At 42.0% G+C, this 25262-nt stretch overlaps 1 protein-coding gene across 1 annotated transcript in view; it reads right to left on the bottom strand.

The window, feature by feature from the left end:
* The window catches only part of Dnah5 (dynein axonemal heavy chain 5), a 247680-nt gene that overhangs the window by 161930 nt on the left and 60488 nt on the right, over positions 1-25262 (bottom strand). Inside the window, exons 18-27 of the mRNA XM_045132474.1 lie at positions 22221-22383; positions 20286-20519; positions 16438-16628; positions 16262-16349; positions 7466-7599; positions 4442-4643; positions 3736-3971; positions 2096-2314; positions 1077-1139; positions 533-771 (exon numbers count right to left, since the gene is read on the bottom strand). Of these exons, the coding sequence (XP_044988409.1) occupies positions 533-771; positions 1077-1139; positions 2096-2314; positions 3736-3971; positions 4442-4643; positions 7466-7599; positions 16262-16349; positions 16438-16628; positions 20286-20519; positions 22221-22383 (1769 nt within the window). The remainder of the gene's footprint in view (positions 1-532; positions 772-1076; positions 1140-2095; positions 2315-3735; positions 3972-4441; positions 4644-7465; positions 7600-16261; positions 16350-16437; positions 16629-20285; positions 20520-22220; positions 22384-25262) is intronic.

Raw genomic sequence — 25262 nt, 5'->3', positions numbered from 1 at the left:
CTGCACTGACAAGACTCGCGCACGAGCAGGTTCGCAGGGAAGGCAGACCACATGGACAGCAGCGAAGGGGCAAGACACACAGACAAACTTCGAAAACTTCCGGAGTGAAAAGAGAACTTGGAAGTCTTTCCACAATGAAGCCTATGAACTGGGAGGGCTTGTTGCTGTAAGTATGAGGGCCTTGGGAGGCCTGAGGCCACCCCTGTTGGATTCCCCCAGAACCCATGCAAACAGCTGGGCATGGCCTCCCGCGGCTGCACCCCCAGTTCCCAGAGGGGCAGAGACTGGAGCATCACTGGGGCTCCCGGACTGAGAGCAGCGGCCCCCCATTGAGGGAAAGACCCCATCTGAAAGAAGTAGCCCGTACCCAAGAAGGGAACCCAGGATTCTCCTCTGGCTGCTGCATGCATTCATGCCCACGATGTGCACATCTGCACACACTCATTCATGCAACACACACACCACACACAATGAAAAGATGAAGTGTGAAAAGCCCAGCAGCTCCAGGCTTACTAAGCACGTGATTTCCTACCTGTTCTGGAACTCCAAGAGCTCACTGGTGATTTTTTCAATATTCACTTCTGACCACAGGGTGTCCTGATAACTATTTACAGTTTCTGTGACACCGTTGTACAGGCTGTATATTTTCTGTAGAAGACTTAGTTGCTTCTTTATTTCAAGAAGCTGAGGATACTGTGTAACTGGCAGACCAAAAAGTTCCTCTCCTCCCGTATAGGTGATGTATTTACGATAGATGTTATCAAACTGATTCTGATAAAAACACAAGTGGAAACTCATCAGAGTTGTTTACATGTAATCTTTAACGTACAGTAAATTTCATGGAAATGAAAACACAAGGCTGGCTGGCAAACAAACAAGAATATATGACCTCTGGGAACATACAAATCATGATATCAAACAAGTATAATTAATTGCCAAAAAATACAGCAAATCAAAAAAATTTTAATGTAAGTACATACTATGTCAGACAATAGGATTTTCTCTTAAAAGCAGCACTTGTACTCAAAACACAAAGTATTCATTGTTTAGGAAGTTACAAAAATCTTACAAGTTACCTGAAACATGATAAGCCTGTCACTGGCTTCCTGGGGCTTCAACCCGCTTGCCATTGGGCCATTCTGAAGCAAAGAATTAAACACAAAACAGAAGGACGTGTTTGTGCACAAGTGTCATGAGCTCAAAGTATTGCAAGGTCAAAGTTATTTTTCATGCATAGCACAAGCATGGATAGTAAGCTATTTTGTTTATAAAAAAAGACGAGTATCTAGCCTAATAAGACCAGGGTAATGCTATAATTTTCATAACAAGAAACTTTGAAAACTTTAAATATTCATCATCCATTTCTTTAGTGATTCTAACAAACAATGGGCAATGGCATTTCTGAACAAAGTATGCACTTCCGCTTTTGAACAAAATATGGCATTATTTAACAGACTTTGCCACACTAAAACTTAGTTGAAAAATGAGCCGCAATCCCACCACTCCAGGTCAGGACGCCTTAAATAAGTGGGCTCTTCAGTTTCCTCATCCATCAAACTCTTTGAAGTGAGAAGATGGATCCAACTACCTACTTTCATTGGCTATGTGGGTTGGGATGCCACTAGCTATCAGCCCCATAGCTTCAAAATCTATCTCATACTCTACATATTTCTTTCTGATATTAATTATGATTGGTCGGAAATACATCTCATTATATAACTTATTTCCATCACAACATTCTACGCTAAAACCCACGTACATCATTAAAGCATGGACAGCATAGAAACCAGGGTCCATCGGCCGTGTCCACCTCTGACATCTTTATCACAAAGGAAGGTGCCTGTCACGGCTAAACACTCCATCATGTGTGGAATCAGGGAAGGCCATGAGAAGAAGAAATAGCATTTATATTCAAGTAGCATTATTCTACACAAACTTAGGGAGGGACCTTTTTTAAACTTCACATAGTACCTCACAATAGCCCAGACTAGAACTTGGAAAGCTGTCAAACAATATCAGCTACATTTGCATACCTCATCCATTCCTCCCTAAAAAGAAAAAAATACCCCACACAGAGAAAGCCAGAGTTATATACCAAGTCATAGTCCTGATAAAACTGGTGGCAGTCTTGGAGGAAGACCTCCACCTTGCTAATCAACTCTTTCCTGAAACTGGGCTGCAGTGAGACCAGCTGGTTCTGAACTTCCCCAGCCCGGGTCAGCAGCTTCTCCCAAACATAGCGCAGGGTGTCAGCCTGGTCCAGCTCCTCTTTGGCCACCAGAAGTCCGTATTTGTTAAGTAGGGCATATGATTCCTGCATACAAGAAGAAAAACTTAGCTTCTGCCTGTCAGATACACAAATCCTCACATGTTCATACACTAAGGCCTGAGAGTAGGTGGATGAGCATGATGGAGACCTACCCTGAGGGTTCCAGCTATGAGCTGGAGAGCTGCAAGAACCTAACTGAGCAAGCGAGCACCATGCTCCTCATCTGTGAAATGAATATGCTCTGGCCATCTCGTAGGATCGCTTTCAGTATCTAAAAATATCCTTTTAAATGCATTTTCTAAACTATAAAACATGACACAAATAAAAGACATTTTTACCCAGGCCCCCAAATTGTATCTGAATACCATAAAATTATACCAAGTAACTAAAAAATATTTTTAAGTTAGAATCACAAAATAAGCCACAATTTTAACAGTCTCATTCCTCTTTGTTGCTAAGAGTTTAAGACACTTTATTCAGAGCCTGGGGTAGGCCATCATCCTCAAAATGAAAAATACCGAGGCTAAAAAAGATGAATAAAGTTTGTTTTTGTTTCTCTCTTATTTGTAGATCCTATATTTTATACAGATACAAGTCATGCACGCGTACATAACATGAAAGTGTCCAAGGGAACAAAGGGAACTATCAGGAGGGAGGGGCAAAAGGAAGGGCAAGAAGGTCTAGGGGAGATACACTCAAAATTTTATTCTCATAGAAACAATTTTTCCTCAGTACCCTTCATCTGTTCTCCACCATTATTTTCCCCCATGGGGGCAGACTGAGCTTTGATTACTGATGGTGAAAAGGAAAATTGATTCAGGCAACCATAGCCAAGTGCCTTTCTCCCTGATCTTCTGTCCAGAAATTTGAATTGTGGTTTGATTGAAAGACAATATCCTTATATCAGTTTTTTTTATTATTTATTAGAGAGGAGGAAGGAGAATGGGCACTCCAGGACCTCTAGCCGCTGCAAATGAGCTCCAGGTGCATGTACCACTCTGAGCATCTGGCTTCCGTGGGCTCTGGGGAGTCAAACCTGGGTCTTGATGCTTTGCAGGCAAGCACCCTAAGCACTAAACCACCTCTCCAGCCTCGGTACCTGGATTTCTAATGCTGAAGCTATGCTAGCAGTGCACTTAAATGAGTACACACAGAGACCCTCTTCTGATTAAGAGTGTTTCATCTAAGAAATTATGACATGGCATAACACAAAACTGATGCAATCATGATTGAACTGTAGGACTTGTTTTTGCACAAAAATCCTCACTCACAGCCTGTCCATGGGGAGTTTGGATGGCACACAGGAGAGGAGAACGAGCTCATGGAAGGTTGGGAACCCCCCCCCTTCAGTCACTGCTTTTAGGTGTAGCACCCACCTGTCATCCGAGACGGACCTGGTCAACACTTTAGCTAATTACACCCCTCATGTGGAAACACCTCTGCAATGAACAAGGCCACCCGCCTACCTCAATGGGTCCCACTTGGAAGTCAGTGGAGATTTGCTGCTTCCTGATTTCTTGCAGGGCTGCCATTGCAATCCGAATGTCATCAAGGTCCTTAATGGGACGATTCAGTTTCTTATGGAATTCTTCAACAAGCATAAAAATGTTTTCCATCTCGCTCTTGAATTTTTTGTTACAGTGGCGGCCAATGACCACCATCCAGGCTTTTGTCTCAGCAGTCAGGGAAAACTTCAAGTCAGCTAGAAAATCCAAATGCTCACAGTTCAGCTTGAAAAACTTGAGACTGGTGTAAACAGACACCATCACTGTTCACTCACAGTAAATACTCGCATAATAAAGACTTAATAAGTACCTTGGGTATATATGTCAAAACCCTCTCTCAGCCTCAAATGCTTATTTTGTTTTATTATTGTTGCTTATGAAGGGAAGGCTAACTCTTAATTCTAAATACAACAGGCTTGTCTTCTTTCTCTAAATTAGCCTTTCTTTTCAAGGTTCAACAGCAGAGTACTTAAGATAAGCAAGAATAAATAATTACGCAGAAGGGAATTAAAAACAAATCTACAAATTGGACTTAAAGTTTGAGGCCCATAATAGGACAGTCAATCTTTAAGAGAGCTGGAACTCTCTGGAATCCTATAGGGTCCAGGAATAGAGACAAAGCAATAGTGTTGAGTTTAGATGACCGTCTGAAGGCCGGCGGACCAACCTGTGTACAGTGCTATGGAACCCACACAGACACACTCAGGCTCGGCATTAATCTCCTGCTCCAACTTTTGGAAATAAAGAATCTGGGACTCGAATTCAGCAAGCAAAGGGTTTTGCATAATAAATGTCATGATAGTTTCTTCTTTCTCCTTCTGCCAAATGTGATTGTAGCGTTTGAAGCGATCCATGGATGTAATAACTTCCTGGAATGGAAATCACAGATTTATGTACAGAAGGAAGAATCTGAAATGACACCATGATGCAACTGAAGATCACTGCTTATGGTTGCCATGGAATGATGAACATGTTTAATTCATGAACTGTGATCAATTAGAAATGCCATAAAAACGGGCTACAAGCAATGGTGTGAGCGGTGATTCAGGGCCAGTAACTGCGTCATGTCACCATCACAGCTTAAAAGGAGAAGAAAGAACAATGTCTATGAACTAGAAGAGTCCTTGAAGGCATTCTTTTTTAAAAGAACATTTTACTTATTTATTAATTATTTGTTTATTATCAATTTGAGTGAGAGAAAGAAAGAAAATGGGTGTGTCAAGGCCTCCAGCCACTGCAAATGAACTCCAGACACATGCGCCACCTTGTGCATCTGGATTATGTGGATACTGGGGATTCGAATCAGGGTCCTTTGGCTTTGCAGACAAGGGCCTTAACTGCTAAGCCAACTATCCAGCCTATATACATATATGTAATTGTTTTGCTTTTGACAAGGCATTCTTTTTTTTAAATTTTTTTTGTTCATTTTTTATTTATTTATTTGAGAGCGACAGACACAGAGAGAAAGACAGATAGAGGGAGAGAGAGAGAATGGGCGCGCCAGGGCTTCCAGCCTCTGAAAACGAACTCCAGACGCGTGCGCCCCCTTGTGCATCTGGCTAACGTGGGACCTGGGGAACCGAACCTTGAACCGGGATCCTTAGGCTTCACAGGCAAGCGCTTAACCGCCAAGCCATCTCCCCAGCCCGACAAGGCATTCTCAATTAGAGCTGGACCTTACAAAAAGCACAACTCAAGGTCATGCAATTGAGAAGCCTAAGGAAAAAGGTTGTGTGTCATTTTCTAACCCTCCTCAAGTGCCTCCGAGATTCTTCACAGGCTGAACTCACTAGAAGCCCACTGGGAACCTGGAGTGGTTGCCTAGGAACAGTCAAGTGGAGAAAGACAGAGGCTGGATCTGGACGGAGTGGAGCACAGGGAACTCAGCTGGGACCAAGCCCGTCAGGAAGTGTTACAGAGTCACATAACAACGAATAACCTGGGCTGGAGAGATGGCTTAGTGGTTAAGGCACTTGCCTAAGAAACCTAAGGACCCATGTTTGACTCTCCAGATCCCACGTGAGCTAGCCACACAAAGGTGAGGCAAGCATAAGCTCACACATACCCACTAGGTGGCATGAGCATCTGGAGTTTGCTTGCAGTGCCTGAGACCCTGGCACACCAATTCTCTCTCTCTCTCTCAAAACACAATGAATAAATCTTTTAACAAAGTTAATGTCTTATTAGACAGGATCTCTTCAATATCTTCCAATCTTTGCACAAAATATCTTAAGCAAGAGAGAGATTCATGGAGACCCTCCACACTTCTTGTTATGTTCCTAAGCATTTTTGATGATGTGGTCTTTGTAGGACTTCTCCTAGTATTTTTAAAACTGGATGTAAATGGTGTGTAAATTGTTCCTAGGGCAAAGTATCTTCATATGCCAAGAAAGGCAAATTAAATATGCATAACTTCAATGATTTCCAGTTCCTGGGGTAATACATTAAACTAAACTTAATAATATAGGCTGGGGAGACGGCCAAGTGCTCAGACACACTTGTGTGTAAACTTGAGATTTCTTTGCATTATACAACAATTTTTGCCTTTCAAACAAATGTAGCTCACACTAGCAAAATTGAATGGCCACAGAACACATATGTACAATGCTAACATGACATGCACTCAACTCTGAGAAATAAAGAGTAACCTATATTGTGAATATAGTTTGTTTAATAAAAAGCGATTTCAGGATATTAAATCTTTTTGACTACAAGAGCAAACTTGCCTAAATATAAAAGTGAAAACTGATGGAAAATGAAAGCATGTTGGAAGAAAAACTTAACCTGAATTTGCATTCATATGCAGTACAAGTCTCTGTTGATAATACTAATATTTTATCCTCAGTTTTATCTGATTTCCGTGTGACAACATACATGAATTTTCACCTGACGTTCTATAGGATTTTCTTGCCTACGTACACATGAAAGCCCGGCTGCACACCTTCCTCTACCAGGCTCCTTGAATGAGAGCTGTAATGTCAATCCGACTTGCGGGTCAGAACATGACAAAGGTTTGTAAATTTGTTTTTAAGTTATACTAATTTATGTTAACAGAAGTTAGACATTAAACGGTTCACAAAATGAAACATAATAATATCTCTCCCCACTGTGTTCAAGGATAGAGAATCAGGGCTGGAGAGATGGCTCAGTGATTAAAGGAGCTTGCCTGCAAAGCCTGACAACCCTGGTTCAATTCCCCAGGTCCCACATAAAGCAGATTCACAAAGTGGGGCGTACGTCTGGAGCCCCCTTGCAGGGGTAGGAGGCCCCGGCCCGCCAATGCTCACACTCTTTCTGTCTGCCTATTTCTCTCTGTCTATAAAATAAGTAAATACAACGTGTTTGAAAATAATTTTTAAAAATAGAGAATCTAAGCTGGGCGTGGTGGCACACGCCTTTAATCCCAGCACTCGGGAGGCAGAGGTAGGAGGATTGCCATGAGTTCAAGGCCACCCTGAGATGACAGAGTTAATTCCAGGTCAGCCTGGACCAGAGTGAGACCCTACCTCGAAAAACCAAAAAAAAAAAAAAATAGAGAATCTTCTATGAACGGGTTTGTTGAACAGACAAGATGTCTTTCTTTACTCGCAGAAGGCAGGGTCATGCTGTACTCCGGCTAACCCTGAGATGGCCAAGATCACACAGGCTCTGCTATGCCACAAGGGGCCTGGCTTGCAGCCTCAAGACTTACCTTTTTGGTGGAGTTGATAATTGTGCTAAGCACAGAGACTAGTTTTACAATCTCTTTGTTCTCAGAAATATTCTTATAATAATTCTTGGTCTGCACAGGAATGGGTAAGTTGACAGAAGCTATCTCTAAGGTTTCTACAAACAAAAGAAAAGAAAGGTTTGCACCAATGGCACTTGGAACAGGTTATTAAAAGACACAGAGATTTCTTTCTTTAGTGGTAACAGTGCTATAAAAAAAAAAAAGTTCTCCTCTACCAAAGCAAGGAACATGGAACATGGGAAAATTTGCAACCTCAGCTTTTCAAGACTCTGGAAATTGATCAAAGTTTCCAACCATCCCAACACTGTTAATTCAAGAAAGGTGGCGTCTCGGCACAACAGTTATTCTGAGTGGGTGGCTTGCTCCATTCCTCGTGGCTCTTCCTTGCCTATCCGGCAGCCTTGGAAAGCAGGAGTCTTACAATCTTACAATTACGAAAGCCAGCACCACAGCCATCCTTGGAGGGGCCAGGCTGGACTTGTGGCTCCTTGGCGAGACATGCCTGCAAGCTCCCAAATAAACCGCCAAGAATTTGTCTGGACTGACACAGAACTTCATTGAGTGCAGAAAAGGAAAACAAAAGCTCCATCCACAATTAATCATAAAAAGAGAAGATACACAATTATCAGCAGCTACTTAATCTCATGGCTACCTAAGACATTGATATTAGTTGGGATAAACAAGATGTTGCTCAAAAACAGTAGACTTGGTTTGGAGGGATGGCTTAGCAGCTAAGGCATTTGCCTGCAAAGCCAAAGGGCCCAGGTTCGATTCCCCAGGATCCACTTTAGCCGGATGCGCAAGGGGGCGCACGCGTCTGGAGTTCATTTGCAGTGGCTGGAAGCCCTGGCGCGCCCATTCTCTCTCTCTCTCTCTACCTGCCTTTCTTGCTCTGTCACTCTCAAATAAATAAACAATGAACAGCAACAACAAAAAGTTAAAGTACACTTGTGGGAGAAGATGCCCTTAGCAGACACTGTAAATCCTGATGCCCTGTTGGGGCTGTGGAAGTCCACACATGCACAGAGCTTTAAGTATGTCAAGGAAAGACCCAAAAATGCCTCAGCCTTCACATGCGGCTGCAGCTGAGGCCTTACATGTTTGGTGCATAAAGCTGAGGTATTTCAATATGCACACAGAGTCCCTCAGCAAAGCGTGAAGATCTACTGTTTCAAAATATTAAAGGAAATTTAAATCACTAGGGCACAGTGAACTAAACAACTACAGACTGTAGTAGATAGTACTAAAAAAAAAAAAATACATATTTTTACAGACATAACCTAAGAGGGTCAAAGTAGCCATGTTAGGTTCTTCCAGACACCAAGTGTCTAACAAAAGGAAACTAAACCGTAGCAGAGAACCAGGACGAGACCCAAATGCCGAGGCAAAGGCAGCCAGAAGCGACACGTGCGGAGGCCCATGCTTGGACTTATCAGACAAATGCTTTAGACACCTATGGTAGGAATGTTCCAAGGAGTTCAGAAACCATATGTAAGTAATTAAAGGAAAGTACAGGAATTAGTCTCACAAAATAGAGTATATCAGTAACAAATGGAAATGTGAAAAGGAGCCAAATACAAATTCTAGCATCAAGAAAACAACAAATGAAATAAATGTTCACTTGAGGAACTTAATGAAAATTTGAAAATAGGTTCATTTCATTTTATTTTTGTTTATTTATGTGGGAGAGAGAAAGAGGAAGAGAGAGAGAATGGGCACATCAGGGCCTCTAGCCACTGCAAATGAACTCCATACAATGCACCACCTTGTGCTTACATGGGTCCTGGAGAATCAAACCTGGCTTCTTTGGCTCTGCAGGCAAGCGCGTTAACCACTAAGCCATTCTGTCGGCCCTGAAGATAAGTTTTTTAAGATAACTAGGTGACTGATCTGACATCTTTTGCTTTCTTTTTAATATCAGTGTTTAAGGTTATAAAGTTTTCTCCAATCTCCAAAGATTTTGGTATTTGGGGTTTCTTTTGCATTTACCCCAAAAGCATTTTCTAATTGTTTTCTTCTTTGATTCATTTCTTATTTAGTTATATGGCATTTATGAATATTTGTAAACTTTCCAAATCTCCTATTTTTTATTTCATTCCCTCATAGTCTAAGGACACTCTTTATATGTACTTTTTAACATCAAAAACTCCACAAATTGTTTTACAGAGTCAGTACATTCCCTGTATAAAAGGTTCAGCTGTCTTCATAGAAATTAGCAAGCTTGTCCTAAAATTTATATGGGAACATGAGGAACCCTGAATAGCTAAAATAATTTTGGGAAAGAAGAACATAGTGGGAGACCCATGATTCCTGACTTCGAAACTCTCCATGAAGCTATAGTCACGGAAACAGTGTGGAACTGCAATGCCAGTGAACACAGATCACCAGAGCAGGGCCAAGAGCCCACAAGCCAACACTTACATTTGCAGATAAAGTTAAGTGTTTTCCAAGAAAGGTCTCAAGAAAATCCGTTAGGAGATCATCATATTTTGATGTGTATGTTTGTGCGCAGGTGCACATATGTGTAAGTGCACACGGGCACACAAGGGGCACACGGGTGTGCACGTGTGGAGGCTTGAGAACAACCTCGGTTGTCATTCCTGTTAGCGACTATCCACCTTTTCTGACCCAGAGCTTACCGATTAGACTAGAGTGCCTGGCCACCAGACTCGGGGTGCACCTCTGTCTGCCTCCCCAGCACTGGGATGGACAGTGGAAGCCTCCACACCTGGCATGTTTAGGTGGGTAATGGGGGTCAAACTCAGGTCTTCACAGATACAAAGTAAACACGTTACTGGTAGAATGGGGAATTGTGTAAACTATTTATTTATTTATGATCTTTTTAACAAATAGTGGTGAAACAAGTGACTATCTTCATGCAAAACAATGAGTTTGGACCCTTGCTGCACTTGAAGCACAGATCAACAAACATAACTGTTAAGTTCTGTAACTTGTAAAGAAAGCCAATCTTCCTTAGGTGAAGCAATGGTGTTTTAAATACAAAATTAAAACTGCCAAATGAAAATAAAGCTAAACTGAACATAATCAATATTAACTTTCATTCTTTAAAATATACCCTTAATTAAGAAAGTGAAAATTCAGGCTGAAAAGATGGTACAGTGACTAACGGTGCTTGCTTGTAATGTCCGACAGCCTGGGTTTGATTCCCCAGTATCTACATAAAGCCGGGCATACACAGTTGGCATATGAAAGTGGTGCATGCATCTAGAGTTTGTTCGCATTAACAAGAGGTCCTGGGCTCCTTCTCTTTCTTTCTCTCTCTCTCTCTTTCTCTTAAATACATAAATAAATAAATAAATTTTTTTGAAGAAAGTTAAAAATAGGCTGGAGAGAAAGCTCAAAAGTTAAAAGCATTTCCTGTGTAGTCATGAGGACCTGAGGAGGCCTGAGAGACCGCTCAAGTTTGATCCCCAGGTCCAACATAAACAGCGGTGCATGGCCGCATGTGTCTGTAACCCCAATCCCACAGGGAAGCAGAGACCCAAGAATTGCCAGAGCTCATGGAAGAAACAGCAAGATACAGGATGGGTAACAGAATCAGCTCAAAAAGAGCTGGATGAAGAACAGTTGACCAGGACACCAAAGAGCCTGCTCCAGCCGCCACAGGCCAGCATACCGGCCACAGGGGAGTGCAAGGGATGCTGAAGGACGCATGCACATACACATGCACATGCACATACACATACACATACACATACACATACACATACACATACACATGCATGTCCCACACACACACACCACACGGGATGCTGAAGGGCACACACGCATGCGTATCCCACACACTCAGCACACACTTCACCCACAACACATTACGCACACACAAGCAAAAATAAAGGCAAAAATGTTTGCAAAATATACATCTAACAGGGAGTTTGTATTCAAAACATAGAAATAACTTACAAACTGTTTAGAGACAAGCAATGCACTTCTCAGTGACATGGACACAAAACTGGATAGCTATTTCTCCAAAGATAAACAGGAGCCTGGCGAGCTTGCTCAGTACATGAGAGCACTTGCTACACAATCACGAGGGCCCGAGTTTGGTTCTCAGCACGCATGTGACGAGCTGGACACGGGGGGCTAAGGAGATGGCTTCGCAGTTACAAGCACTTGCTGTGAAAGCATGATGAACTGGGAGGGACTAAAACACCCAAATTCAGTTATCCAGAACCTATGTAAACAGCTGAGTGTGGCTACACATACCTATAACTCCAATCTGGGGAGGGGAGGTCAGAGATTGCACAATTGCTAAGGTTCAATGACCAAACAAAAAAAAAAATGGTGAAAACACCAGCAGTTCTGGATTGAGTGAGACATTCTGTCTCAAAGAAATAGGCAGAGGAGCAAAAAGAAAACAGCAGATGTTCTCCTCTGGCCTCTTCATGCATATGCACAGGACATGCACATCTGCACACATCTGCATACACTTCACACACACACACACCAAAAAAGAGAATGTCAGGGCTGGAGAGATGGCTTAGTGGTTAAGGTGCTCGCCTATGAAGGCTAAGGACCCAGGATCAATTCCTCAGTGGCCCTGTAAGCCAGATGCACAAGGTGGCACTTGTGTCTAGAGTTCGTTTTCAGTGTCTAGATTCCCTAGTATGTCCATTCTCTTTCTCTCTCTCTCATTTTCTCTCTCAAATAAAATATATTTTTTTTAAAATTTAACCAATTATAAGCCAGGTGTGATGGCACACACCTTTAATCTGAGCACTCATGAGCCAGAGGTAGGAGGATCGCCATGAGTTTGAGGCTACCCTGAGACTCCATAGTGAATTCCAGGTCAGCCTGAGCTAAAGAGACACCCTACCTCAAAAAAAAAGTTGTAAATAAATAAAAAATATATTAAAAAGTGCTAGAGACGGTTAAGGTGCTTGCCTGAAAAGCCAAAGGACCTCAGTTCGATTCCCCAAGACCCATGTAAGGCACATGTGTCTGGACTTCGTTTGCAGTGGCTGGAGGCCCTGGTACACCCATTCTCTCTCTCATTTTCTCTCTCTCTCTCTCTCTCTCTCTGCCTCTTTCTCTCTCTGTCTGTCGCTCTCAAATAAATAAATAAAATAAAAATAAACAAATAAATAAATAAAGTGCTGGAGAGATGGCCCAGCAGTTAAGGCACTTGCCTACAAAGGACTCAGGTTTGATTCTCCAATACGCACATAAGCCAGATGCACAAGGTGGCACCAGCACCTGGCGTTCATTTACAGTGGCTGGAGGCCCTGGTGCATCCATTCCCTGTCCTTCTCTCTGTGCCCCCCCAATTGTAATTAAATATTTATTTATAGTAAATAAATAAATAATATTTTATATAAATAAGTAATAAAAATAAAATATCTAAATTTTACAAATAAAATATTTTTAAAATTTAACCAAGAAAAGAATGTATACAAATGACATCAAGCACATGCAAAAGATAACTAACTTCATTAGTCATTAAATAAATTCAGATTAAAACCACAATGAAACACCACTTTGCATGCACTAAAATGGCTACCCTTAGAAAGCAAGTAAGGAGAAATGTTGGTGAGGATAGAGAAATAAAACTTGGAACACTCATACATTGTTGGTGGAAAATGAAATAGAAAGATATCTTCAAAATGCTTGGCATTTCTTCCCCATATTAAAGTGATAATTACCCAGAAATTCCACTCCTAGAACATTCCAAGAGATAAAAAATACATTTCCACATAAAGCCACTATAAGTATTCATAGGAGAATTGTTAACAGGGGCCCAACTGTGCTAACAGCCTCAATGCTCGAGTGACCAGTGAACAAATGTGGTCTACCCGTGCTGATAAAGATGAGTGAATGCTGCACGCCCACGGGAGCAGCGCTCAGCAGGCAGAGGCGGGAGAATGACGAGTTTGTGATCAGTCTAGTATGGTTAACAAGTTCAAGGCCACCCTAAGCTCCTCAGTGAGACCCTAAAAACAAGACATCAAATAGAAGATGGGGTTGGAGAGATGGCTTAGCAGTTAAGGCACTTGCCTGTGAAGCCGAGGGACTGGTGTTTGACTCTCTAGGTCCCACATAAGCCAGACACACAGCGGCGATGCAAGCACACAAGGGGAAGCACAGGTCTGGGGCTCCGCTGCAATGGCGGGAGGCCCTGGCACGCCGCCAGCCCCCCCCCCATGTCTCTCATAAAAATGGCAATCTGTTCGGCTTGCTTCAAAGGTTAAAAAAAAAATAGAAGAGGAACTACTTGGAAAGAAACAAAGATTCCATGGAAAGGGGATGAGGGAAGGGACAGAAAAGAAGGTAATAGGAAGAAACTTATGATCAAAATATATTAAGTACAAAAAATATATATTAAGTACTTGTATGAAAATGTCTCTAAAACGTTTAAACTTTTTAAATGTGATTACACAATTTTAAAAAGGTCTGACAATGTAGCTTAGTAGCAAAGCACTTGCAAGACCCCGGGCTCCATCGAGGGCCCTGCAAAGCGCAGGACTCTGAGCAGGTGTCCTACATGGGTGGAAATGAAATGCTTACATCGCGTAAGGGAGCAAGCGAGGATGGGCAATCACGTGGGGCTAGAAAGTCAATCTGCAGTTGCCAAGGACTGGATAAAAAGAAGATAAGAGGGGCTGGAGAGATGGCTTAGCAGTTAATCGCTTGCCTGTGAAGCCTAAGGACCCCGGTTCGAGGCTCGACTCCCCAGGACCCACGTTAGCCAGATGCACAAGTGGGCGAACGCGCCTGGAGTTCGTTTGCAGTGGCTGGAGGCCCTGGCGCGCCCATTCTCTCTCCCTCTTTCTATCTGCCTCTTTCTGTCCCTGTCTCTCTCAAATAAATAAACAAACAAAAAAGTTTTTTTTTAAAAAAAAAAAAAAAGAAGAAGAAAAGAGGAAATGACGTTGATGAGTACAGGGCTTTCCTGGGATGAAGGAAATGATCGAAAATTAAAGACTGATAGTGGCTGCACGGGTTTGTGATGCTACCAGAAAACACTGAACCACGCACTTTAAAAGGAAAGGATTGCTAAAATGAAGTTCATTTCTTTGAGCATTTGGTCATTCTCTCATTATATATTTTTTTCTTCTCAACTTAATATATGATTCATCACCGAATATTTTTTCTTAATTTAGGGCTGGAGAAACGGCTTAGCGGTTAAGTGCTTGCCTGTGTAGCCTAAGAACCCTGGTTATAGGTTCAATTTCCCAGGACCCACCCAGATGCAGAAAGTGGCACATGATTTGTTTGTAGTGGCTGGAGGCCCTGGTGCACCTATTCTCTGTCTCTCTCTCTCTCAAATAAATAAATAAAATTTTAAATTTTTAACTTAGAAAATTTTATATTTTAAACTATTCTAGGAACTAAAGTAATGTTTTCAAGTAACATAAAATTGAAGGTAATACAATCACACATGAATTTATCTTTAATAAATGAATAATACTATGAGTTATGAGGAGAGCTCTTCTCTGCTGTATTTTATCTTCTCTAATAATGCTATTTCAAAGAAGAACTTGCTTCAGGTTCCTTTTTGTGGCTGGCTGATTTGTCATCTCAGGGGAGAGGAGCACCAACAAAAGCATACTGGGCCTGCTAATTGAGAAGCTGTTGTAAATAATGTGTGAGGACTGAAGGTGACGTCTGCTGTCACTGACTACGTGGATGTCTTATGCTTCCTAATTTCACAGACAAGTGAAAAGCAGGGGACCCAGCATGGTGGTGCATGCCTTTAATCCCAGCACTTGGGAGGCAGAGGCGGGAGGATCGCCATGAGCTCAAGGACACCTTGAGACCACATAGTGAATTCCAGATCAGGCTAGAGTGAGCCTCTACCTTGAAACCACTGTCCCCCACCAAAAAAGAGAGACAGAGAGAGAGAGAGAGAGACAGAGAGAGACAGAGAGAGAGAGAGAGAGAGAGAGAAAGAAAGAAAGAAAGAAAGAAAGAAAGAAAGAAAGAAAGAAAGAGAGAAAAGAAGGAAGAAATAAAAACCATGAACCATGGAATACAAAGCAGTTCTCAGAAAGAATTAGCAAAACAGAGTAGCTAATGGGTCACAATATCTCTAAAGGTTCAGGAAATATTCAATGAGGGTAACCAGTCTCTGTAAATTGTGAAATTAAAACCCCTGTGCCCGGGGTCCTCACTACCAAACCAAACCAAACGTTAGACATCAGCAGCTTAGACAGACTCAATGGGACCAGACGAAAATGGTGATACTAACAGATCAAATATGTGGATCATAATACATCGAAATTTTAAATAGGCTCATAGATCAATATTCTGATCTAACTTGATTTAACAATTTCACATGAATGCAGTTTACACAGAAGTTTAATAAATGTCAATAAAATTTTTGAAAGTTATAACTGTAGGGTTTTTGGTGAGAAAATTCCAATTTAAGTACAGTTTGTAAGCAATTATTAAAAGTTTAAAAATATACTGAAAAGCACAAATGACAACATATGCATTTGTCATATTTGTCATCCTCTGCAATCAATACAATTCTCTGAACATGCTTGGTTTTTGTAAAAATTGAAATAGAATATACAATAATATTATTATGCAATTTCAATTTGTTTTGTTGACTATATTGTCATGTGTCTATCTACATATTTCCACATCATGTGACTTCCTTTGATAATGATTAATTTCTATAATTTTGATTATTTTGTGATGTGATATAATTCAATATATTCAAAAGTTAAATAGCATTCGATTTTTTAATCTCCTGGCACCTGTGAAACGACTTCACTGGGAAAGAACACTTGCCTTGAAGTTCACTCTCTCCCCCGTCAGCGTCAGAATCGCTGTCTCCGTTTTGCTGCAAGGCAGGCATTTTTCTTTCGTGCATCTTTTTCTACAATGTAAAAGGATACCTTTCAGCTTCATCCCACCTGAAATAGCAGCTGCTTCCATGCGAAACTGTTCCTTCCTCTTTTACCAACCTTGCACGGCAGCTCGCTGCTCCACTGCCTGACCCCCTTGGGGACACTGACGATGCACTCCACGGCTTTGTTCAGTGTCTGCTGTATGTCTTCCAGGGCAGGGCTCATCACGATGTTGGGGATGGCTAGAGTGATGTTGGCCCGGAAAATGGGAGGCGTGTTCTCTTTCATCTTGGACACACTGCTACTGTCTGAGATAACACAAAACACAGGTGACAATCAGTATGTTTAACTCAAAATGGTAGCCGGGCGTGGTGGCGCACGCCTTTAATCCCAGCACTCGGGAGGCAGAGGTAGGAGGATCGCCGTGAGTTTAAGGCCACCTGAGACTACATAGTTAATTCCAGGTCAGCCTGGACCAGAGTGAGACCCTACCTTGAAAAACAAAACAAAACAAAACAAAATGGAAGTTTGAGTTTTAAAAGATTACAACAAAAAAAGGATAAAAGCTAAGGCACCTAGAATAAGACATACTAGTTACATAATCAGGCAAATATTTGTGATTGAATGAACACAAGAACACAACTATTTGAAGATCTGGTTTTGCACAGTTTCGCTGGAGTCATTCTGCTTTCACTTTAATTTGCTAGCACAACCTTCCTAAAGGAAACCTACTGTGCAGAATCAGGCTTAAGTAGAAAGCCTTAGAGAACATAATAAAGATGTTAGTATGCAAATAGTAACTCCCAGCACCAGCATGTGGTTAACATCCACAATGAGCTCTTGATCAGAGAGACCTGCAAGGTTCCCCAAAAGAAGACAGATTTTTGTCAGAATACTTGATGACCCACCAAAAGTTAGTGGTAAGACCCTACTGCTGGAGACACCATATGCTGTTGGTACATAACATGGAGTGACCTGGCTGGAAACTGGAAGAGAGTCAGTCCCCAGACAGTCAGCGCGTCTAGTGCCAGAAGGTGCTACATGAGTGACTGGAGGAAAATGACCAACATCTGTCCAAGCAACTTGTGGTCTAACCTACTCAGCAGCAAACAACCTGATGTGATGCTCACACAAGTTCAATAGTGGTGCAGTGCACAGCCATGGTGGGAAACCAACTGCTCTTGATTTGGCTAACTGATCTGCTCAATGGGGTGGAACCCACAGCTGGAGCTGAGGAACAAGTCAAAACCATATCCATAAAACAAGCTCACTCTCCATTATCAAGCTCCCACCAACCGTGGGCTACAAGAGGGCCTACACCTATTAAATTCTCTCTAAAATAACAATGTTTATCCCATTTATCTAGTGCTGACTTCATTCTCTGCTGGAGAATTTCAGATGGATGAAGAACCTGAGGAGAGAATCAGCCCACTGCACCTCACCAGAGCCCCAAATGAAACCAAGATAATTGAGGAAATGAGCAAGAGTGCTGCTTTCTTAAGTGAACCTGGTACCAGCACAAGGGTGAAGGAGGTAGACACAGAGAACACTCAACTCCTACCAAACCAGTTATCTAGAGACACAGAAGCTCCCAAGACCTCATCACTGAAGTAGACCTAAAATTAACCCAATATGGCTCAGGGATATTTGTAGAAAAGGGGTCATAAAAATTGTTAGAACCACATGTTGGGACATTCTGCACAGAGACATTGCCTCTTCCCCATAACTGATGGCTACCCCCACAATGCACGACCAACGATCCCCACAGAGGAGGGTCCCTGCAGAGGGGGTAGGATAGGGAGGAGGCTAATGACAGTACTAACATGGCTATATACACACTATGTACATAACTAATAAAAAGAAAAAATTGTGTAAATAACGGTGAATAAGCAAAGAATGAAAAACAAGAATAAGTGAAAGTTATAACAAAGTAAAGATTTTTTGGATTTTCAAATAAAACACATCCCTTTTCTATGACAGTGAATATTTTCCAAATTTGGAGCAGTTGAAAACTGGATAAAACATAAAATGTAACTCACTATTTATATTGATGGGCCTTTAAAATTGGGTGCAAATCCAGGCATGGTGGCACATGCCTTTAATCCCAGTACTCAGGAGGCAGAGGCAGGAGGGTTCCTGTGAGTTCAAGACCACCCTAAGACTATAGTTAATTTAGGGTCAGTCTGGGCTAGAGTGAGACCCTACCTCAAAAAAAGAATTGGGTGCAGATATAGGTATAAGTGCATAAATACATATGTGTGAGTGTATATACATATATGTATATATATGCATGTAATATATATATATGTATATTTGTATGTGTACCACACATAACTTTACATGAAAATAGCTTTTAGTATATAGGTATTAAATCAGTTGTATTTAACATATGAGCAAACATTTGACATTAAAAGTACTGTACCAAATCCGGGTGTGGTGGTGCATGCTTTTAATTCTAGCACACAGGAGGCAGAGGAAGGAGGACTGCAGTGAGTTCGAGGCCACCCTGAGACTACAGAGTGAATTCCAGGTCAGCCTGGACTAGAGTGAGTCCCTACCTCAAAAAACCAAAACACCAAAAACCCAAAAACAACAACAAAAATACTGTACCAGCCAAGCATGATGGTGCACGCCTTTAATCCCAGCACTTGGGAGGCAAAGGTAAAAGGATCACCATGAGTTCAAGACCACCCTGAAACTAACTACATAGTGAATTCCAGGTCAGCCTGAGATTCAGTGAGACCCTACCTCAAAAAACCAAAAAAAAAAAAACCTGTACCTAAGAAAAGGATTATCTTATATCGTGAAGTTAAACAAAACCTTGAAATCCACACCACTAGAGCCTAGGAGATAATTCATGTGGTAAGTGCTTGCTGCACAAGCATGGAGACATGAGTGTGAATTTCCAGCACCCAGGTAAAAGCCAGGCACATGTGTGCCAAGACCAGCACCGCAGGGTGGAGAGAGAAAGATCCCAGGGCTTTCTGACTATCTGTTCCAGCTAAATTGGTAAGCCCCAGAGTCAGGGCAAGATCCTGTCTCAGATAATAATGCAGACAGTGATTGAGGAAGGCATCCAACATCTAACTCTGGCCTGCACACACACATTCCCAGTAGATGTGCTTACATCAACATGCACACACACACACACACACACACACACATGCATGCCACATACATATGCCCAGGCAACAAAATTATGCCGCCAAACAAATTCTTCTGATAATTCCCCCCCTATTTTTCTATTTTAAACAAATATACTTTCCTTTAGACACCAATATTCAAAATAAGTAAAATTTCATCATCCTACCATTTCTCAGCCTTAGTTATTACTATTTCCACTTGTGTGCTATTTTTTTAATTGAAAGTTAACTTTACAATGCTCCTACATTTCACCAGGTATTGTAGCACACCTAGGAAATACAACAACTATTTCTCAATTGTGCCACGAAAAAGATGGGAGCATTTGAAATGACAATGTCAGGTAAAGTGTCATAAAAAATGGTAAAATAAATTCTGCTCTATGCAGTGTGACATTAATCTTTTCCCATCCATAAGGTTGATTAAAACAATTTAATGTTGGACAATATTTCATATATGTTCTTTTTAAAATATAACTTCTTTCCTGAATTACAATAATTAATTTTAGACATTTTGTCTTATAACAAGAAAATTAAAAGGGATGTTGACTTTGATGTTTTTAATAAAAGTTCAGCAATCTTAGGCAAATCAACTTCTCCATGACTTGGTTGTCTCAGGTTTAACCTGTGATGGGATGATCTATATCATAGAATGACAGGGATGACAAAATTTCATGTTTAAACTTAACAAGAAAGTGTCAATAAATGGTGGGTTTATTAAATACCTAAATTACTAAATTATCTAATCAATTATCTAAATGTACATGCACACACACACCAGCTTAGTACTTGAAAAACTATAGGCAAATCTGGCAAGTTTGTTACCTAAAAAGTTAAAGATGTGAGAGGAATGAATGCGTTTCCGAATGGCCTCCAGTGCATTCCGTGTTACTTTCAGGAGAGCATCCATGTTTTGATGGTTGAAATGAGAAAGGAGCTCACAAGCTTCCTCTAACATTTCAGTCTCTCTCTTCTTTCTTGTGGTGGTTGCCAAAGATGCCAGGCCAGCTCCAGCACTCAGGGAAGATGCCAAGGGCTCAGAAAATCCTTCTCTTTTTGCTGTTACCATATGAGACAGAGAGAGAGAAAGATTAGATTAAAAGGAGAAAATAAAAATTAATTTCATGCAAGCTCAATCAGATGTAAATAGTGTGCTTCTGAGAAAGCGAAGCCATTGTCAGTGTGACTAGCATGCAGAAAGCTAGGAGGAAGAGCAGAATATGTGATGCAAAGTCAAAAGATGAATCACACAGGGCCCTGTATGTAACAAGCTTGTTTTCGTCATGGGACAAGATTTTAAGAAGGGTGACATATGATTACTTTCTTAAAAGGCTGCATCATTTGGTCACACAAAAGCAGCAGTAGGTCACAAGTGGAAGCAGGACACCTGGAGGTGGAAGGCGGGCACACTGGTCGGTCCTGTGGAGGTGGCAGCCTGGGAGTGTACTCAGGACCGGTTGGCATTGGCACACAGTGAGGTGTGAGCACTGCTGTCCAGTGGTGGGCACAGCAGAGGCAGGGACCAATAATGATCTCCTGTGCAAGGGTCAAGGGAAGAGAGGAGGGTGCTGGAGATGAGGAGCTCCATACGCATTCCCAAGAGAAGCGCTGCCCACCTTCACCCCACCGTTGGCCTGTGCTAAGAACGAGGGATCAGCAAGTGTTCCCAGGCCTGCACTGGATCGCCTCCCTAGTTGATTGTCACAAATGGCCTAGGATACCCATGCAGCTACAGATACTTCAGTCAACTGGGCAATAGTAGGTGCTTTGCAGTGATGGGCAAACACACTGGCATCTTGGTATGAAGTTCCAAGGGAGCCTAAGCAGCTGTGAGTATGTGGCGGTTTAAATGCTTGGCTCCATAGACTCAAGCATGTGACTTCGGTGTCCAGTGGGCAGCGCGCTACTGGAAAAGAAGCACGTCAGGGGTGGGGCGTTCCTAAGTCTAGCCCTAAGTGTGTGGAGAGCAGTTGTAGCTCTGGCTGTGTATGCTCCTGGTTTCTGGTGATGACTCTGCTTGGAGACATGGAAGTGAGCCACATACTTCTGCACTGATGGTATTCCCAGGAATTTGTAAGACTGAAACTTAAAAAAAAAAAAAAAAAAAAAAAAACCTTCCTCCAATAAGCTGTTTCTGGTTGGGTGTTTGTTCAAAACCCCAAAGCAGACTGATACAGAGTATAATCCCGTTTCACACTCAGAAATGTGAAATTTGAGGTAGGACCACCATAACTGATATCTGAGATTCAAACCCAAGGTTTTACAACAAATGCTGGGTTGCAAGAGCTGAGGGTGAAAAGCTAAAGTAGGTTTCAGGTATCCAAGTTCTGGTGTGGCCCCTCCCACCACAGCCCTAAAACCCTGGAGGAAGAAAACCTTACTTCTCTGCTTCTGTGTCTTCTCATCTGTGCAATGAAAGGATCACGCTGGTTTGCATGTTCCTGAGGAAGAATCCAACTCATATCCTGTCCTACTCTATGAAAGGGGTATAAAATCCCTACCCTTGCAGGAATTAAAAGAGCCAAATGCCAGAGGCCTACAGAGCAAAGTACATTTCCAAAGTTTAACACAAAGCAATGGGAATTAACAAGAGGGTCATTACCATGTGCTCAGAATTATCCTTTCAGATTTATAAATATCATTACAAAATTGGGGTAATGTTTACAGAAGTGTGAAATTAATTGCTGTGTCAGGAATTAAATTTGAGCCTTCAGTAAATATTGTAGGGAAACAGGGCCTTTTCCTGCCCTCGCCGCTTACCTAAGGCTTCCTTGTTAGAATCTACAGTGTTCTCAGTGGACGCCTCTCCACCGTCCTTAGATGGGACTTCAACATCCAGTAACACAGTTATCAGCTCGCTGACTGCTTCCTCTACTAGTGAGCTTTTAAAATGCAGCATCTGAGCCCCATTCACACACAGATCCTGACAGAAACAACAATAACAACAAAATATTAACATGGCATCATGTTGTTTTTTTTTTAATCTCATACAAGTCGCAGATTCAACCACCAAGTAAGATCGTAGCTCCAGTGATGGCTGGCCCCATGCTAACCTCCAGCTCCAGCCAGACACCCACCCATAAAGACGCACTGAGAGAGACATGGGTACCAGTTAGAGCAATGTGGAGGAACCGGAACTGTCTTGGCCATTCCATGGCGCCTGCCTGGGAGGCAGCAAACCCAAGGAAAGTCCGAGGGAAGCACGGCTGAGCCTCTGGGTTGCTCAGCAGGGCTAGGTGCCATTCCTGCACTCCTGCTTGGGAGGGAACAGACCAGCAGAAGGTCCAAGGGGAGAGCCGACCAGTTGGGATTCTACTTCTCACACCCTCCTTTCAAGACCTCTCACCCCGGCAAAAAAAAAAAAAAAAACTTTTTTCCTGAAGAAAGGCTGAAGAAGAGGCAACTTTGTACAAGCTGCAGCACCTATGCCAAGCTTGGAGCTGATCTTCTGCAGAAAGCCGGATAGGGACTAGATGTGGATGATCAGTGCCCAGCGTGGCTGCCAGGCAAGCCAGGCCTCCCAGAGTCCCATCCAGATCTGCAGGGAAGCAGCACACACAGAGGAGACCCTCTCCAGGCTCAAGGGCCCCCGATCCAGTGTCTTCCCTCTCACACCCGCCGTGATCAGTTACAGACTAGACCAAACACAGGCTCTACAAGAGCTGCGACTTCCCCACCCTACGTGAGACAACTGATCTCGAGATGGGCACACTGCAGCACAAAGCAAATGCCACATAACACCCGACAAGGGATCCCCACCAAAACTAGTCACACAGTGGATGCCTCCAGTTAAAGCTTGGAGGAGGGCTGGAGGGAGGGCTTAGTGGTTAAGGTGCTTTCCTGCAAAGCTAAAGGATGTTGGTTCAATTCCCCAGGACCCACATAAGCCAGATGCACAAGGTGGCCCATGTGTTCATTTGCAGTGGCTGGGAGCCCTCACATATGTTTATTCTCTCCCTCTTCCTCCTCCTCCTCCTTCTTCTTCTTCCTCTTCTTCCTCTCCTTCTTCTTCTTCTTCTTCTCCTCCTCCTCCTCCTCCTCCTCCTTCTTCCTCTCTCTCTCTCTCTCTCTCTCTCTTTCTCTCATAAGCAAATGTTTTAAAAAAGAATAAAGAAGGACACTTTTTACCCATAAAGGGAATGATCTAGTACGAGGACATCAGAATCATGAATCTATAACACACCAAACACTGGTGCACCAGTTTATAAAGTAAAACCCACTTGACCAAAAATGGAAAATAAATTCCAATGCCATCATAGTAGGGGATTTCAATACTCCACTATCATCAATAGACAGATCATCCAAGCAGAAAATCAGCAGGGAAATAATAGATCTTGACAACACCATAGATCAATTAGACCTAACAGACATCTACAGAACATTCCTCCCTAACTCTACAGAATACACATTCTTCTCAGCATACCATGGAACAATCTCCAAAATAGATCATATGTTAGGGTGTAAACTATGCCTCCATAAAGTCAGGAAAATTGATGTTACTTCCTGCATCATATCAGACCACAATGTGTCAACGCTAGAAATTAACAACAAGAGAAACAGCAAAAATTACAACAGCTTCTGGAGATTGAACAACACAATTAAACAATGCATAGGTCATGGAAGAAATCATTAAGGAAATCGTAAAATTTCTAGGACTGAATGATACTGAAAACACAACATACAAAAACTTACGGAAACAATGAAGGCACTCCTAAGGGGAAAACTTATAGCAATGAACACCTTTGTAACAAAGACAGATCTTAAATTACTAATTCAAACTTCCAGCTAATGGCATTGGAAAACCAAGAACAATCCAATCCTATGAGTGCCAGATGGAAAGATATAATTAAGATCAGAGCAGACATTAATGAATTGTAAACTAAGAAAACAGTTAAGAAAAATGAAAAATAAATAAGACTGATAAACCCCTGGCCATCTTGATCAAGTGGAAAAAAAAAAAGTCCCATATTAAGAAAATTAGAAATGCAAAGGGTGAGGTCACACAGGCATCAATGAAATTGCCAGTCATCAGGACAGATTTCCAAACTGTCTCTTCCACAAAATTGGATAACCCGGAAGAAATGGATGAATTCCTAGACATATACTGCTACCAAACCTAATTCAGTAAAGATAAATCTTCCAAGCAAACATATTACATCCACCAAGATTGAAAATGTAGGCAGAAACTCCCCAAAAGGAAAAGTCCAGAACCTGATGGATTTTCAGCCAAATTCTACCTAACCTTCATCAAAGAACTGAAACCACTTTTGCTCGAGCTTTTTCACATAATCAGAGAACAGGTCTCTAGAAGAAAAAAAAACAAAGCACCAGTTGTCTCTCAAAGGTTAATACTGTTCTAAGAAGATTATTTTAAATCCTCAACTTTTTCTAAGAGAGGATATAATTATGAAAGTATGAACATCAGAGAAATTAATGGAGCAGAATATAAGCAGAGTGAGGACAAAGTAATAGTCATCAAAATGTCCCTATATCTGACACAACAAAGCCTTTGCCATGTCCAGAGTCATATTAATGACTGACCTCCCTGGTGACACTGGGTGTGCAAACCCACCCAGAAGAGTCCCGTGTACACTCGTCCTTGGCCAAGCAGAGTGGGGGCCTAGCATCTCCACATTCTCAGTGTGATCCACTTTGGGCAGAGCAGGAGCCTCCAGTGTCCACACTTTCTCCAGGTCCATCCACTACAGCTCCTCCACTGCATGCCTCCTCCAGACAGGCAACTCTTTACGTCACCAGATCTTTACCCAGAGAGCTCTGCTCATGACAAGCCCTGTGTGTTAG

The sequence above is a fragment of the Jaculus jaculus genome, chromosome 13, assembly GCF_020740685.1.
Source record: "Jaculus jaculus isolate mJacJac1 chromosome 13, mJacJac1.mat.Y.cur, whole genome shotgun sequence".
In the NCBI taxonomy this organism is placed as follows: Eukaryota; Metazoa; Chordata; class Mammalia; order Rodentia; family Dipodidae; genus Jaculus; species Jaculus jaculus.
Note: the sequence above shows the minus strand (reverse complement) of the source record. Positions and strands in the feature narration are given on the sequence as shown.